At 44.8% G+C, this 13465-nt stretch overlaps 1 protein-coding gene across 3 annotated transcripts in view; it reads left to right on the top strand.

Annotated features, from left to right (window-relative positions):
- MCC (MCC regulator of WNT signaling pathway) overlaps positions 1 to 13465 on the top strand; it is a 220996-nt gene that overhangs the window by 197669 nt on the left and 9862 nt on the right. For all 3 annotated transcript variants that reach the window (XM_067568942.1, XM_067568940.1, XM_067568941.1), the window contains 2 exons: positions 266 to 472; positions 1313 to 1410. In XM_067568942.1, coding sequence (XP_067425043.1) covers positions 266 to 472; positions 1313 to 1410 — 305 coding nt within the window. The remainder of the gene's footprint in view (positions 1 to 265; positions 473 to 1312; positions 1411 to 13465) is intronic.

Raw genomic sequence — 13465 nt, forward strand, 5'->3', positions numbered from 1 at the left:
AATAATACATAATTATTCAATAACTATAATATATTTACACCAGACATTTCCCTACTGCTGCGTGTCTGTAAATGTTATTGGTTTAGATAATACATTTGAATAATGTGAGCGATTCCTAAATTAAAAATTAATTGAAAATCAAATTTAAGCCCCCTGTTGGCAAGCAGCACAAATGGGATTTCATTTACTGTAAGACACTGTCTCCCTTTTGCATATGGTTCTGTGAAGTGGCATCTTGGTGTGATCTTGTGTGTGTCTCCAATAGGAGGAGATGGCGGAGCTTAAAGCGCAACTGTACCTGCTAGAGAAAGAGAAGAAAGCACTGGAGTTGAAACTCAGCACTCGAGAGGCCCAAGAACAGGCCTACCTAGTCCACATTGAGCACCTGAAGTCTGAAGTAGAAGAGCAAAAAGAACAGAAAATGAGATCCCTCAGCTCCACCAGTAGTGGCAGCAAAGACAAATTGGGCAAGGTCAGGACTTAATGCAGGTCTCCAGAATCAGAGTAAACATAACTAATGACATTTCAGCTCCCTGCAGTTATTAATTCTGGGGAGACAACAATCATTCATTCACCACTAGCATACTAACTACTATAGACAACTTTATTGTGACCTGACTGTTGTATCTCCTTGAAAGTCAATAGTGATGGGGTATGTGTATCCAGAAATAAACCGAGTTCCTAGTGAAATGAGCACTAATGTAAGTGACTAGAGATTTAATTATAAAACCCCCTTGAAATGCAGGGAAGGTACCAACAATTGGGGGGGGGGGGGGGATAATTCTCCTTTAAATTAAGATAAAATCTGTGTATTGCTATCTTTAGGTTTATAATTTGTCTAAGGAAATAGGGATACCCTAGAAATCCCATAATCCCATTCCTTTGGTGCTGTGTCCCTTTGTTCCTCTGTCCCTGCAAAACCCCAGCAGGAAAAAAAAATGACAGACAAGTTCCCTTCTTTATTTTTGACTACACATCACTTGAATTTCTGTTTACTCGCTCTGCTTTTTCCCATCAAACCTGGTGTCAAAATAAGACACCAGAGAATGTATGCTCAATAGCAGAATTATGCAAATTCTTTTTTATTATAGTGTGGTTTGTAAAACATTGGATGAATCTGTGGAATTTAGTACATTAACCCATCTCTTGGTGCATTGACGTACCTTGATGTTTCTACATGATGCTTATGTGTTGTTTACACTTATTTTATTTTGACTCAGTTTTAAAAGCAATTGTGAGTTTAAAGGTGCACATAGTTCCTTCCTTAAGGTGAGGAGTAACTCCTAGTAAGGTGATCTTGCTCATTTCTCAGGAATGCACAGATGGGACCACAACACCATTAACCCTAGCTGAGCTGAGACCGTACAATGAGAGTGAACTGGCTGCAGAACTAACAAATGCACTCAGACGGTAAGCAACCTCTTCCCTTTCATGGAGACATGATTTATTCCACAATCCTAGGGTAAGGTTTCCTTCTGGATTATATCTTTTAATCTGGCTCGTTTTTAAGGGATCATCACAGATTTATTTACCCATGGGGAGGAACCAGGACTGAAGTTTTCTTACAGTTCCTTTTCTGCTTGTTCTTTACTTCTTGTGGGTTTCTTTAATTTATAACTTGCTCTGTGATGTTCATCTCCTTCGTCCCTAAACTTCTCAGAAACGTTAATGAATTTAGCCTTGCACAACCTTTGAGAGGTAGGGAAATACTGTTATTCCCATTTTACCCACGAGGAACCTGAGGCACAGACAGGTTAAGTGTTTTGCCCAAGGTCACACAGGAGGCCTATTGTAATGCTGGGATTAGACTCCAGAGCTCCAGCTAAGAAAGTTTGGCCCCAGGTCAGTCATTGGATGGGAGACCACTGAAGAATCCCTAGGAGCTGTAGGAAGTAGTTTTGTTGATTCAGGAGCAGCATTCACCCTCTGAATGAGTACTAAACCAATGCCCAGGTGTTAAAGCTGCTGTGTTGTGGGAAGTTTTGGTTTTCAGATGAGATACAAAACTGATGTCTGGATAACCAATGGCCAAACTTTTAAGCTGAGGTCCATATGTAGTTGCATACCTACTATTTGTTCCCATATGTAGTGGTTGCAATTGTGCAGAGTGTGTGGTGATTTAAAATGCAAATGGGTATTTAGATATCCAAATGCATACATGTTCCACCAGCCTCCAATTGTAAAAATTTGGCCTTTATCAATCCCATAGAATATTTTTGCAAGAGACCTGCTGCCCAGCCCTTACTATGGGAATTACATTCTATCTGCCTAAAATTCCTCTAATGGTTTCAGTTTGAAAAATATATTCATCTGCATTTCTGGCCTAAAAGCTGTATATAGTGTTGGGGTGACCTATCAGACAGCTGCTGTGTTTCACTCCAGAAGCAACTTCATTTCAATGTTTTAAGTTTGTAATGTATAGGGATCCCTGAGGATGAAAGGCAATATATAAATGGAAGGTCTTTACTATTGTAAAAATCAATACAGCTAATATTATTTGCTTCATGGTCTCAAAGTTGCAGTTGCTGAATGTTTAGTTTGGCTGATGCAGTAAACAAAAAATGTTGTGGTTAAAGAATTGTAATTTGTTTGTGAGTGTGTGTGCCACTGGGTAGAATCTGACTGGACAAGTGATTTGAGTAATCACTATCCAAGAGCCTTTTGCCTCAGCCTAGTGGAGACCAGTCCTGGCGCTGGGAGCTGGGTCAGCATTTTGTGTCTTCTTTCCAGCTGTAACTTTTGGATTCTTTTGCTTTTTGTTCCTGGGTTTCAGGATGGTGCCATTGGCTTTAACTGGCAGAGATCAAGCAGAGTCATGAAGTGCGGTTTGCTGACTAAACACAGAAAAACTTGTTTATCAGCTGTGCCATAAATCAGTTAACGTGGATTAAGCAGATGAGGGTTTAGCAAACATGTAGTGAGTACAGCCGATTGGGCAGGAGGGGAAAGAAAAAAATCAGATTAAACTGCACATAAAGGTAGGATCTTATGCTCTGTGTATAATGGAAATAGGATTGAGTTAATGACAACCATGTTAAATGTGATTGTTGCTGCCAGCTGGGCTCAAGCATGATTTCCATGATCAGTGGGGACAGGAATTTGTACTGAGAACTGTGCCAGCCAGAGCAGGCTATAGGCTAACCCCCTTATGTAGTCAGTTGATTTTTAAGAGAGTTCTCAGACAAAAAGTTGTATCTCCAGCAGTCAGGGAAACCATGCTAAACCCTGAATAGCAACAGCTGTGTTTAAAAAGATCTACATCATGGTAGTTAACTTGATTTTGATCTCATTGTAGATATAGCCTTGAAGAGCTAAATAAGTTTTATATAACTGTGAATCTACAAAAGGATCTTTTCATTATTAACACAACGATAAAGAGGTTTGTGTGTGCACAACAACAAAAGCCACCATGAGCTGAGTTGTGACGTTTTAGGGAGGATGATTGACGCCTTGAGAGCTGAGTGTGCGGATTTCTCAGTCCTACTCCTACTTGCATGTAAGGAGAACGTATTATCAGAGCCTCACGTACTCCATGAGTCCGTATCCATGGAATTTGTGAAGACATCACTCCCCGAATAAGCACTGTGTGTCAGAATGTCAGCTCTTATGTAAAATAAAAATATGTGCTCTGCTTTCATGCTTCCAAAGACAACCTTCCAAATGTGAGCTGAAAGTGAATTGAAGCCGTGTTCTCCTTGAGTCTGTGAACAGCCTGGGAGGAAAAAGCTCTTGAAGGTTAACACTGGAACCTAATGGTGACATTTAATGTGAACATCACTCAGTGCTACTCGTATTAGCAGAAACATCCAGCTGTTGTGCTTATCCAGGGACACAATGATGGATACTGAGCTGCTGAGATAGCTAGTTTCCAAGGTGGGGGGGAGGTCACATGCCCTAAAATGCACCTGCCCACAACAAGTGAGAGGGAAAGAGGAGATGCATCTCTTCCCTATAGGCAAAAGCCTCAAACACCTGCAGAGTGTTATGAGTCCATACTGCCTCTCACAGCTTCCTGGTTGCCAAAAGCACCAACTGTCTCCTACTGGCTGTTAAAGCCCACAGCTTCCCCCTAAAGGTTTTTTCTTACGCTGTTGCTGCAGAGCATATGGGGCCTTCTCTGTTGAAGTAGTACTAATTATATTTTAAAATAGCAGAGAGAAATCGTCTTGTGCAGGAAAAGATAGACATTGACATAGTGGTTTGGAAGCATTTACTTTTTCATGGCCTGCAGCTGGTTTTGCAGCAGCGTCACCACCAAGCGAGCTCAGTGCTGCAGTGATTGCTTAGTCTCTTGCTGCTTCCAGACAGGGTTGACACTTGAATCAGCTTCTGACATCCATCAGCCTAGTTTAGGGGTTCCCTAAAATGTTAGTGTAGTGCTCAGACACGGATGATTTTGGGAGATCCAACCGAAGGACCATTGGGTAAAATGGTGCATATTCTTATCTTGTTTTGGTGTATATTTGTATTTGTACCAGCTTTACAGGTTCCCTTGTTGGAGTTGCTGTGGAACCAATTTGACAGTTTCCCCTGGCTGTGGACACTGTGAAACTCCATCTAATGTGCTACTACTATAGACCTCTTTCCTCTTCTATTCTATAAACAAACACACTGTGGGACGCTCCCCGTCCCCAGGGGGCCATGGAGAAAACTTTGGGGGGGCACGGCAGGGCCTGGGCCAGCCCCCATGGGGGCGGAGAGGAAGCACCACCCAGCTCTGCCCCCATCTCTGCTCCTGCCCCAGCCCCCGGCTGCAGCCCCAACCTCGGCTCTTCGCCATGTCCTGTTCCCCATGCCCCACTCCTGGCTGCGTCCCGTCCCCAACTCCTGGCCTGCGCCCGGGCCCATTCGTGGCCCTGGATGCCTGCTCATGGCCCCGTTCCTGGCCCTGGAGCCCAGCTCCCAGTCTAGTTCACGGCCCCACAACTTCAGCTCTAGCCCCATTTGCAGCCCAGGCCCCACAGCTGCAGTTCCAGTTCCCACCCCAGCCCTAGCGCAGTTTGGGCCAGGTCCTGGCCCCTCTCATGGTCTCCAGCCATGTATTTGGCCCTGCTCCCATCCCCAACTCCCGATTGCGGCTCCTGGGGGCATTGTGCACCAGGCAAAGGGAGACCGTAACCCCAAAAGTTTGGGGTTAACTGCACTATGGGCATGTCTACACTACAATCTTAAGTCAACCTCGGTTAGGTAATTACTGCAGTGGCTGATGTCCACACTCCCCTCCCTCTGTCGGTGGTGCACGTCCTCACCGGGAGCGCTTAGCCTTTCACCGACTGAAGAGGGCCAGTGTGGGGGGCTGAGAGCTAGGGCTCTGCACAGCTCCCTGCCAAGAGTCCAGCTGTCCCTGGGCTTCTTGCCTCCACGCTGTCAGCCAGATGTGGGGAAAGCTGTGCAGGGCTTCTCACCACTGGCAAGGAGATCTGTGCCTGGTGGGGAACCAAGAGCCCTGGTGCAGCCGGGCTCCCTTACGAGAGTGGGGAGCTGGGACCCTGGGGAGTAGGAGGGGTCCCCACGGGAAGCCAGGAGTCCCGGCAGCAGCCCACGCCAGGAGCCTGGGTAGCAGCCTGGCCTGAAGTGGAGGCTCACAGCAGCCAGCTCTGGCTTTCTTGTCAATTTCACAGCTCAGGCCCTGAGCCCTATGCCTCTGGTGGAGGTGGAGTTAGGATGTCAGTGCAGTAGGGCGAGGGGGAGCAAGGCTGTAGTGTGTGCACTGACATAGGCCGACACAAGGCGGCGTATGTGACCTAACTGTGTAGTGTAGACCCGAGCTAAGTAGTAGTTACCTGCAAGTTGCATGCTATAAAGTCACATTTGAGCTGCCAGGTTTCCAGCATTGTAGACTGGGGCTGGCTGATTTGCTTTGCTTGCTCATTCCAAATTCTAGCTGAATCCCCTGAAATACATTTTTAGCAATGTGTTTCTTTTCTCCCTGTAATCTAGTAGAATGCTTTGATGGGTGTCCACAGTGAAGACAATTGGACAATGACAATTGTCTTGGACAAAGCCTCAAGACAATGAGTAATGGTGCCGCACAGACTGACGGCAGGAAATATCTTTTGTACAGGTTGGAGTGAAAAAATATTCCCATAAGCCTGATGGCACAGCATTGGCTGGAAGAGACCATGGCTGGAAGAGAGGATTTGGTTGGAGTTTCCAGAACAGTGGAGGCTTGTCACAGCAGTGGATATGATAGTCTCTAAGGGGATCCCTAAGTGCTTTGATGCTGTGCTCTCCTCTCCAGCTGCCGGAGAGAGGACTGTAGCTTGTCCATTTGACGTCATATTTCATAAATGCATTATCCATTTATGAGTGCTTATGGCAGCTACCCTCCAGGGAGAAGGAAATGAGAAAAATGTCCTGTAGGGAACAAACTTGCCTGCAGGGAGATGGATAAGATGACATAACTGGGTCTTATTTAGTCTCTGATTCCTATAATTCTATGAAAAATGAATGAGAACCTCTGCATCCCCTCAGGCTCTGACAGGAGTATTCTGATTCTTGAGGCACTCGCATTCTTTCACCATCCACAACAAAACTGGAGTTGATAATAGCTTTGGTGTCTGCATGGATTTTTCGTAATCTTTTATATTTATTAAAATGCTTGGCTAGGAAGACTGATGGTTCCAGGAACTGGTAATGGGATACAAAGCCCTTCACCTCTAGGTCCCCAGTTCAAATCCAGACCAGGTCAATATTGGCCAATAGTCATTACATCAGATGGCCGTGCAGGGCCTGTGTGAAATGAGTCAATGATCTCAGTCCCGTGGATTGGGACATCATAAAAGCCACCATTCCACTTGGCGCCCTTGTGACAGCCTCAGCAGAGAGACCAAGAGTCAAAGGGGCATGGAGACTAGCCTAGTAGAAGAGAGTTGAGGCAGTGTGGTGAAGTGGGCAGTGCCACTGCACATGCTATGCTAGTTCTGTGGATAAAGAGGATAGTCTGCAGGCTGTCAAACTCTGGACCTGCTCCAGTACTAAACATGCTAACAAAAATGTTCTGGACAGAGATGACCCTTCATTGCTCAGTATTTATCCATTATTCCACCTGCCTTGAAACAGGAGCTACATTCACTTCCATTTGTGTGTTGAAAAGTTGTCTCATTTCACTTATAGTTTCTGTAATTTCCTTTGTGTACTCTAGTGAGAGACAGTAACATTCTTCATAGGCTCACAAAAGAGATTCCTATGCCTCCCACATTATTAGCGCTCTCAGAATAGGTCTCCCTGGTATTTGGAAATCAGTCCTGTCACAGAAAACTGTGCTGAATCAAGATGCTGGCCATTTCTTCAGATAATGCCAATTACATTTGGACCAAACTGCAAAGTTTGGATTCAGTCTTCTGCACAGCTCATGGCTGTTTGAGGTTTTGGTTCTGCTCTTAATGGCGGTAATGTCCAGCCACAAAGGGATCCTGATCTGGCTATGTCTTTCCAAAATTATATCCTATTTTGAACACAAATGAGATCTGCTCTTGCGGATCGAAAGCGGAAAGTGAAACTGCATCATATTGTAATGATACAAATGAACAGTAAGAATTAAAAAGGGCCACAGTGAAATGCCCCTTTCTGCCATACTGCAGCTCAGAGTGTACATGCAGATGTCAATAAAGGTTTTTTGTATTAAAAGAACAACCTATCAATTTTTCCACAGCATTTTGTCCGCTGCTTTTTGGCAGAGTTATTTCACATTTACCTCTTTCATCGACCTAATTATTGTGTACATTAAACGGAGTCAAGGGGTTTGGAACTTCGTAGCATTTCAGAACCAAATTTTGTGACAGATTGCAGTGAAGTCAGAATGACATAGCCATCTGCAGAATTCCAGGATCCCTGCCTTTTCATGCCACTACCATTATCTAATCTTTCTTTAGCCCAAGAGTTTTCCTTAGTCCATGAAGGAATTTGGGAAGATGTGGAAATGTCTGTATGCAGTATAATATAATATAAATGACTGCTGAGAGAAACCCCAAGAAATGGGGATGCTAGGACAGACTCCTCAAGGGCACAATGGGTGGTAGCTATTTTGTCATTTTTTCACAAATAACCAGGATCACTCTCAGCTATTTTTTAACTAGAATGAGTAGCTCTACTCACCACAGGATAGTCATCCATATCGCTGAGCTCCTATACAACTTGACATAATTATCAGTCTGTACTCAAAACAGGCCCAGAACTGGGAAAGCTCCAGGTCAGAAACAAAGCTGTGCAGGGAAGCTTGACCAGTGAGTGCTGCACTATGCCCCTCTCTGATTATTGTGAAGAGCCCCTCCCATCTATAAGCACCACTGGCTTGCTTTTAGAGGTGCTAAGAAACCACGACTCCCGTTGATTTCTGAGAGAGCTGTGACTTCTGAACCTCTGACACATTTTAAAGGATAGAACAGTGTAGTGCTCCTTGTGGTACGCAAGCTTAAAGCATTTAACACCTTTCCTCCTCAATTGCACAGTCAGACTGGTGGCAGGAAACAATACTTCAGGGCTCTGCTGGCCCAAATACCCTTGTAAATTGGACAGATGTCATATTTGAAAAGGTTTTTCCCCCTCTAGCTTTTTATGGGTGTTTTGTTGCTATTAAGAAAACAAATATTTCTGTGTGGCCCTCCTCTTTTTTTGTGTTCCATATCACTGGTCCCGCCCTGAGTGGCAATGCAGCTGTTCTGTTGAACTGGTTGAGGGATGTTGCATGCAGTGCTGACATTGGTTGTTAGTTTAAGCCAGCCGTTCTCAAACTGTAGGTCGGGACCGCTAAGTGGGTCGTGATTCCATTTTAATGGGGTTGCCAGAGCCAGCGTTCAACTTTCTGGGACCTGGGCCTGAAGCCGAAGCCTGAGTGCTGCTGCCCTGGGCTGAAGCTGAAACGTGAGGGCTTCAGCCCGGGGTGGTGGGGCTCAGACTCTGGCCCCTCCCCCCCTCCCCCCCCCACCCAGGTAGCTTCTGCATCCCTCCCCCCTCCCCAACCTGCCTGGGGTTCTGTGCTAATTTTTGTTGTCAGAAGGGGGTCACAGTGCAGTGAAGTTTGAGGACTGCTGGTTTAAGTGGATTCAGCTGCAATGGTTTTAAACATAGCATTGTCTGTGGTCTCTTGAGAAAAGGAGAGTAGAGCTTCCTCTGGAATGGCTGTGGCTGAATCAGAAATTACAAGTGTGTGTCATCCTATTCTACAGGAGTAGGAAGAGGCAGTACATGCCCTCAGAAGAGGAGAGGGGACTCCAGGCATAGTGGCTAGAGTAAGACATCCTGGGCCAAACCTGCAGCAGGCTTGGGGAGACCAAACTGACAGAAAACTTGCAAAATGTTGCTCTGTCTTGTGTGGGGCCAGAGTTTGGAATTTTCTGCCCAAATGGATTCACTGCATTTTGTGTGGCTAGATGTATGAAAGTAGAGAAACATTGGGGCCCTGTTAACTAGCCTTTCCACTGAAACCATTCCATAAACCTGAGCCAAAACTCTTTTAAGCAACTCAGCAGTTGTCCCCTTTAATTCCATTCAGCAATTGTTTTGGTCTTAAAAACGTAAAACAAGATTCTCCATTGCAACCATGTCAGTAAGTTCAGTGAATAAGTGGTACTGTTTTCCAGAGGTTGCTGCTATGCGTTAGGGCTATGAAAGACACATACTGTGAAAGTAGTTTTTCCCTTCAGAACACTGAAGTCAGGGATTTCTGCAAATGACTTTTTTAGTTCCCTGCTGACTGTTCACTGCAGCAGGGAGTTATTAACTAATCGAAACAGAACCGCAGTCTCCTGTGTGATCTGCTTGCAGGCATATCTCTGATCACTGGCTCATTCGCTGTCAGCGTATACATGCACCAGTTTGCTTTACGTGCAGTTCACACAAGATGCAAGGTGCCGCTGTTATGTTTTCCTCAACTCCCTATTCGTGCAGGATCAATTGAAAAGGAAAGTGTGTGTATATGGGGGAGGGGGGTCAGAGCAAAGGTGATGCTGATCTTCATAATGCTAAACAAAAATAAGTTCTGAGGTTGAAACAGCTTCCGAATTTAGGGTGCATAGTATTTTGAGGTGTTCCTTTAAAATAGTAAATTTCCTCTCACATTTAAATATAAGCATACAGACACCCACCAAAGACTCATTCTGAAAAGATGCTGTTATAAATAGCACTGTTATTCTTAAATATTCTGTTTTATTAAACATGCATTTGCTGATTCTTCATAGTCTGCTGATTTATAATAGCAATCAGGGGAGTGTAGCTGTGTTCAGAATTCCATAAATGCATATAGCCCTTTCATGCATTAATGGAATACAAAGTGCACCTCCAAGTTCATTATCACTCAGATAAATTGTCAAACTATAGAACAAATGCCTGAAGGGGCACAAATGTTAGAAGGATTTTCACATGCCAAAATGGGATCTGTTAGTTAATTGGGGAGCAGTAGGTACTAAGGTGGTTCCAAAGGCACAGAGAATATTTTCACAAGATCTTATAAAGGCATAGAGAGATTGCTGACGTTCCAGCAGCTTGCAGCCATGAAGAGTCTCTGACATACTGGTGAAAATGGAAAATTGGAGGAGAGAACTTGAATTCATGTGTTTTGGTTATTCAGCCACTCTGCAAACACATCTGTTTCACAAATTCCAAAACAAATTAGTAGATGTTGGATGAATATCTTTGCTTTTGCTGCAGGCTTCAGTGTCCATATGTCTGAGTAGCACTTTTCTGTAGAAGGCCCATTGAAATCAATGGAATGGCATAATAAATAAGTGAATTGAATTGAAAAGTGTTGGATCCCTGTGGATCGGTTTGCAGGGGTTCATGAGGATTCATTCCATCAAACTGCTAAAGTGCTTTTCATGAGAATTCCTGCAAAGGGCAGATGGTTTGATGCCCTTTTCAGCAAACTTCACTATGTCAGGAAAAGGTTACAGAACTGTCTGGATCTTGCCACTACAAATTAGGAAATTTATTTCACCTGTGCAATCCACCTTGCAGGCTCCTAGTGGCAATAAATGTGGAAGGAGGAGGGTGCAGCATACACACTGTATAAAGCTCCTGCATGCCCAGGAGGCTCAGCGCTGGCACCTGAAAAGTTTGACCAGTCTAGGAGGTACTGGGGACAGGTCAAGCAGTAAATGTGCTGATTCAATGCTTCTCCCAGGCAGCCTCCCTATACCGATGGAGAAAAGGGGAAAAATGAGTAAGAAAAGGTAGAGGTATAGATTTAATCAATAGAGTATATGAGTAGAGAACTTCACCATTGGTAAAGTGGATTTTCAAAAAAAAAAAATCCACCATGTAATAAGAGCAGAAGCAAGTTAGTTGCTTAGAATCATAGAAGATTAGGGTTGGAAGGGACTTCAGGAGATCATCTAGTTCAACTCCCTGATCAAATCAGGATCAACGCCAACTAAATCATCCCAGCCAGGACTTTGTCAAGCCACACCTTAAAAACCATTAAGGATGGAGATTCCACCACCTCCGTAGGTAACCCATTCCAGTGCTTCACCACCCTCCTAGTGAAAAAGTTTTTCCTAATATCCAACCTAGACCTCCCCCACTGCAACTTGAGACCATTGCTCCTAGTTCTGTCATCTACTACATCTATTGAGAACAGCCTAGCTCCATCCTCCCTGGAACCCCCTGCTATCAAATCCCCCCCTCATTCTTCTCTTCTGCAGACAAAACAAGCCTAGTTCCCTCAGCCTCTCCTCCTAAGTCATGTGCTCCAGCCCCCTAATCATTTTTGTTGCCCTCTGCTGGACTCTCTCCAATTTGTCCACATCCTTTCTGTGGTGGGGGCCCAAAACTGGACACAGTACACCAAATGTGACCTCATCAGTGCCGAATAGAGGGGAATAATCACTTCCCTCAATCTGCTGGAAATGCTCCTACTAATGGAGCCCAATATGCCATTAGCCTTCTTGGCAATAAGGGCACACTGTTGACGCATATCCAGCTTCTTGTCCACTGTAACCTCCAAGTCCTTTTCTGCCGAACTACTGCCTAGCCAGTCGGTCCCCAGTCTGTAGCAGTGCGTGGGATTCTTCTCTACTAAGTGCAGGACTCTGAACTTGTGCTTGTTGAACCTCATCAGATTTCTTTTGGCCCAATCATCTAATTTGTCTAAGTCACTCTGTATCCTATCCCTGCCCTCCAGTGTATCTACCACTCCACCCAGCTTAGTGTCATCTGCATATTAAACAAAACTGGCCCCAGCACCGACCCCTGGGGCACTCCGCTTGTTACAGGCTGCCATCTAGACATTGAGCCATTGATCACTACCCATTAAGCCCAATGATCTAGCCAGCTTTCTATCCATCTTATAGTCCATTCATCCAACCCATACTTCTTTAACTTGCTGATAAGAATACTGTGAGAGACAGTATCAAAAGCTTTGCTAAAGCCAAGGTATATCACGTCCACCACTTTTCCCACAGCCATAGAGCCAGTCATCTCGTCATAGAAGACAATCAGGTTGGTCAGGCATGACTTACCCTTGGTGAATCCATGCTGACTGTTCCTGATCACCTTCCTCTCTTCCAAGTGCCTCAAAATGGATTCCTTGAGGACCTGTTCCATGATTTTTCCAGGGACTGAGGTGAGGCTGACTGGTCTGTAGTTCCCTGGATCCTCCTCCTTCCCTTTTTTGAAGATGGGCACTATATTTGCCTTTTTCCAGTCATCTGGGACCTCACCCAATTTCCACAAGTTTTCAAAGATAATAGCCAATGGCTCTGAAATCACATCAGCCAACTCCCTCAGCACCCTTGGGTGCATTGCATCCAGCCCCATGGACTTATGTATATCCAGCCTTTCTAAATTGTCCTGAACCTATTCTTTCAGCACTGAGGGCTGCTCACCTCCTCCCCATACTGTGCTGCTCAGTGCAGTAGTCTGGGAGCTGACCTCCTCTATGAAGATAGAGGCAAAAAAAGCATTCAGTACTTCAACTTTTTCCACATCATCTGTCACAACATTGTCTCCTCCATTCAGTAAGGGGCCCATATTTTCCTGACCTCCTTCATGTTGCTAACGTACCTATAGAAACCCTTCTTGTTATCCTTCACATTCCTTGCTAGCTGCAACTCCAGTTGTGCTTTGGCCTTCCTGATTTCACTCCTGCATGCTTGAGCAGTATTTTTATACTCCTCCCTGGTCATGTGACCAAACTTCCACTTCTTGTAAGCTTCCTTTTTTTGTTTAAGCTCAACGAAGACTTCTTTCTTAAGCCAAGCTGGTCGCCTGCCATATTTGCTATTCTTTCTGCACATCAGGATGGTTTGTTTCTGCTCGCTCAATAAGGTTTCTTTAAAATACAGCCAGCTCTCTTGGACTCCTTTCCCCCTCATATTAGCCTCCCAGAGGATCCTGCCCATCAGTTTCCTGAGGGAGTCAGTCTGCTTATTTGCTTATAGTGCAAAAGAAGCTTTTCAGAGGTGATGTGTTGGGAACTACAGTGAATTGCTGCCTTGTGGGGTTTCTTACTATGCAAGTTGCTGCAGTG

This window comes from Emydura macquarii, unplaced genomic scaffold, assembly GCF_026122565.2.
Source record: "Emydura macquarii macquarii isolate MOO-44397 ecotype Brisbane River unplaced genomic scaffold, CSIRO-AGI_Emac_v2 contig_2897, whole genome shotgun sequence".
Taxonomy (NCBI): domain Eukaryota; kingdom Metazoa; phylum Chordata; order Testudines; family Chelidae; genus Emydura; species Emydura macquarii.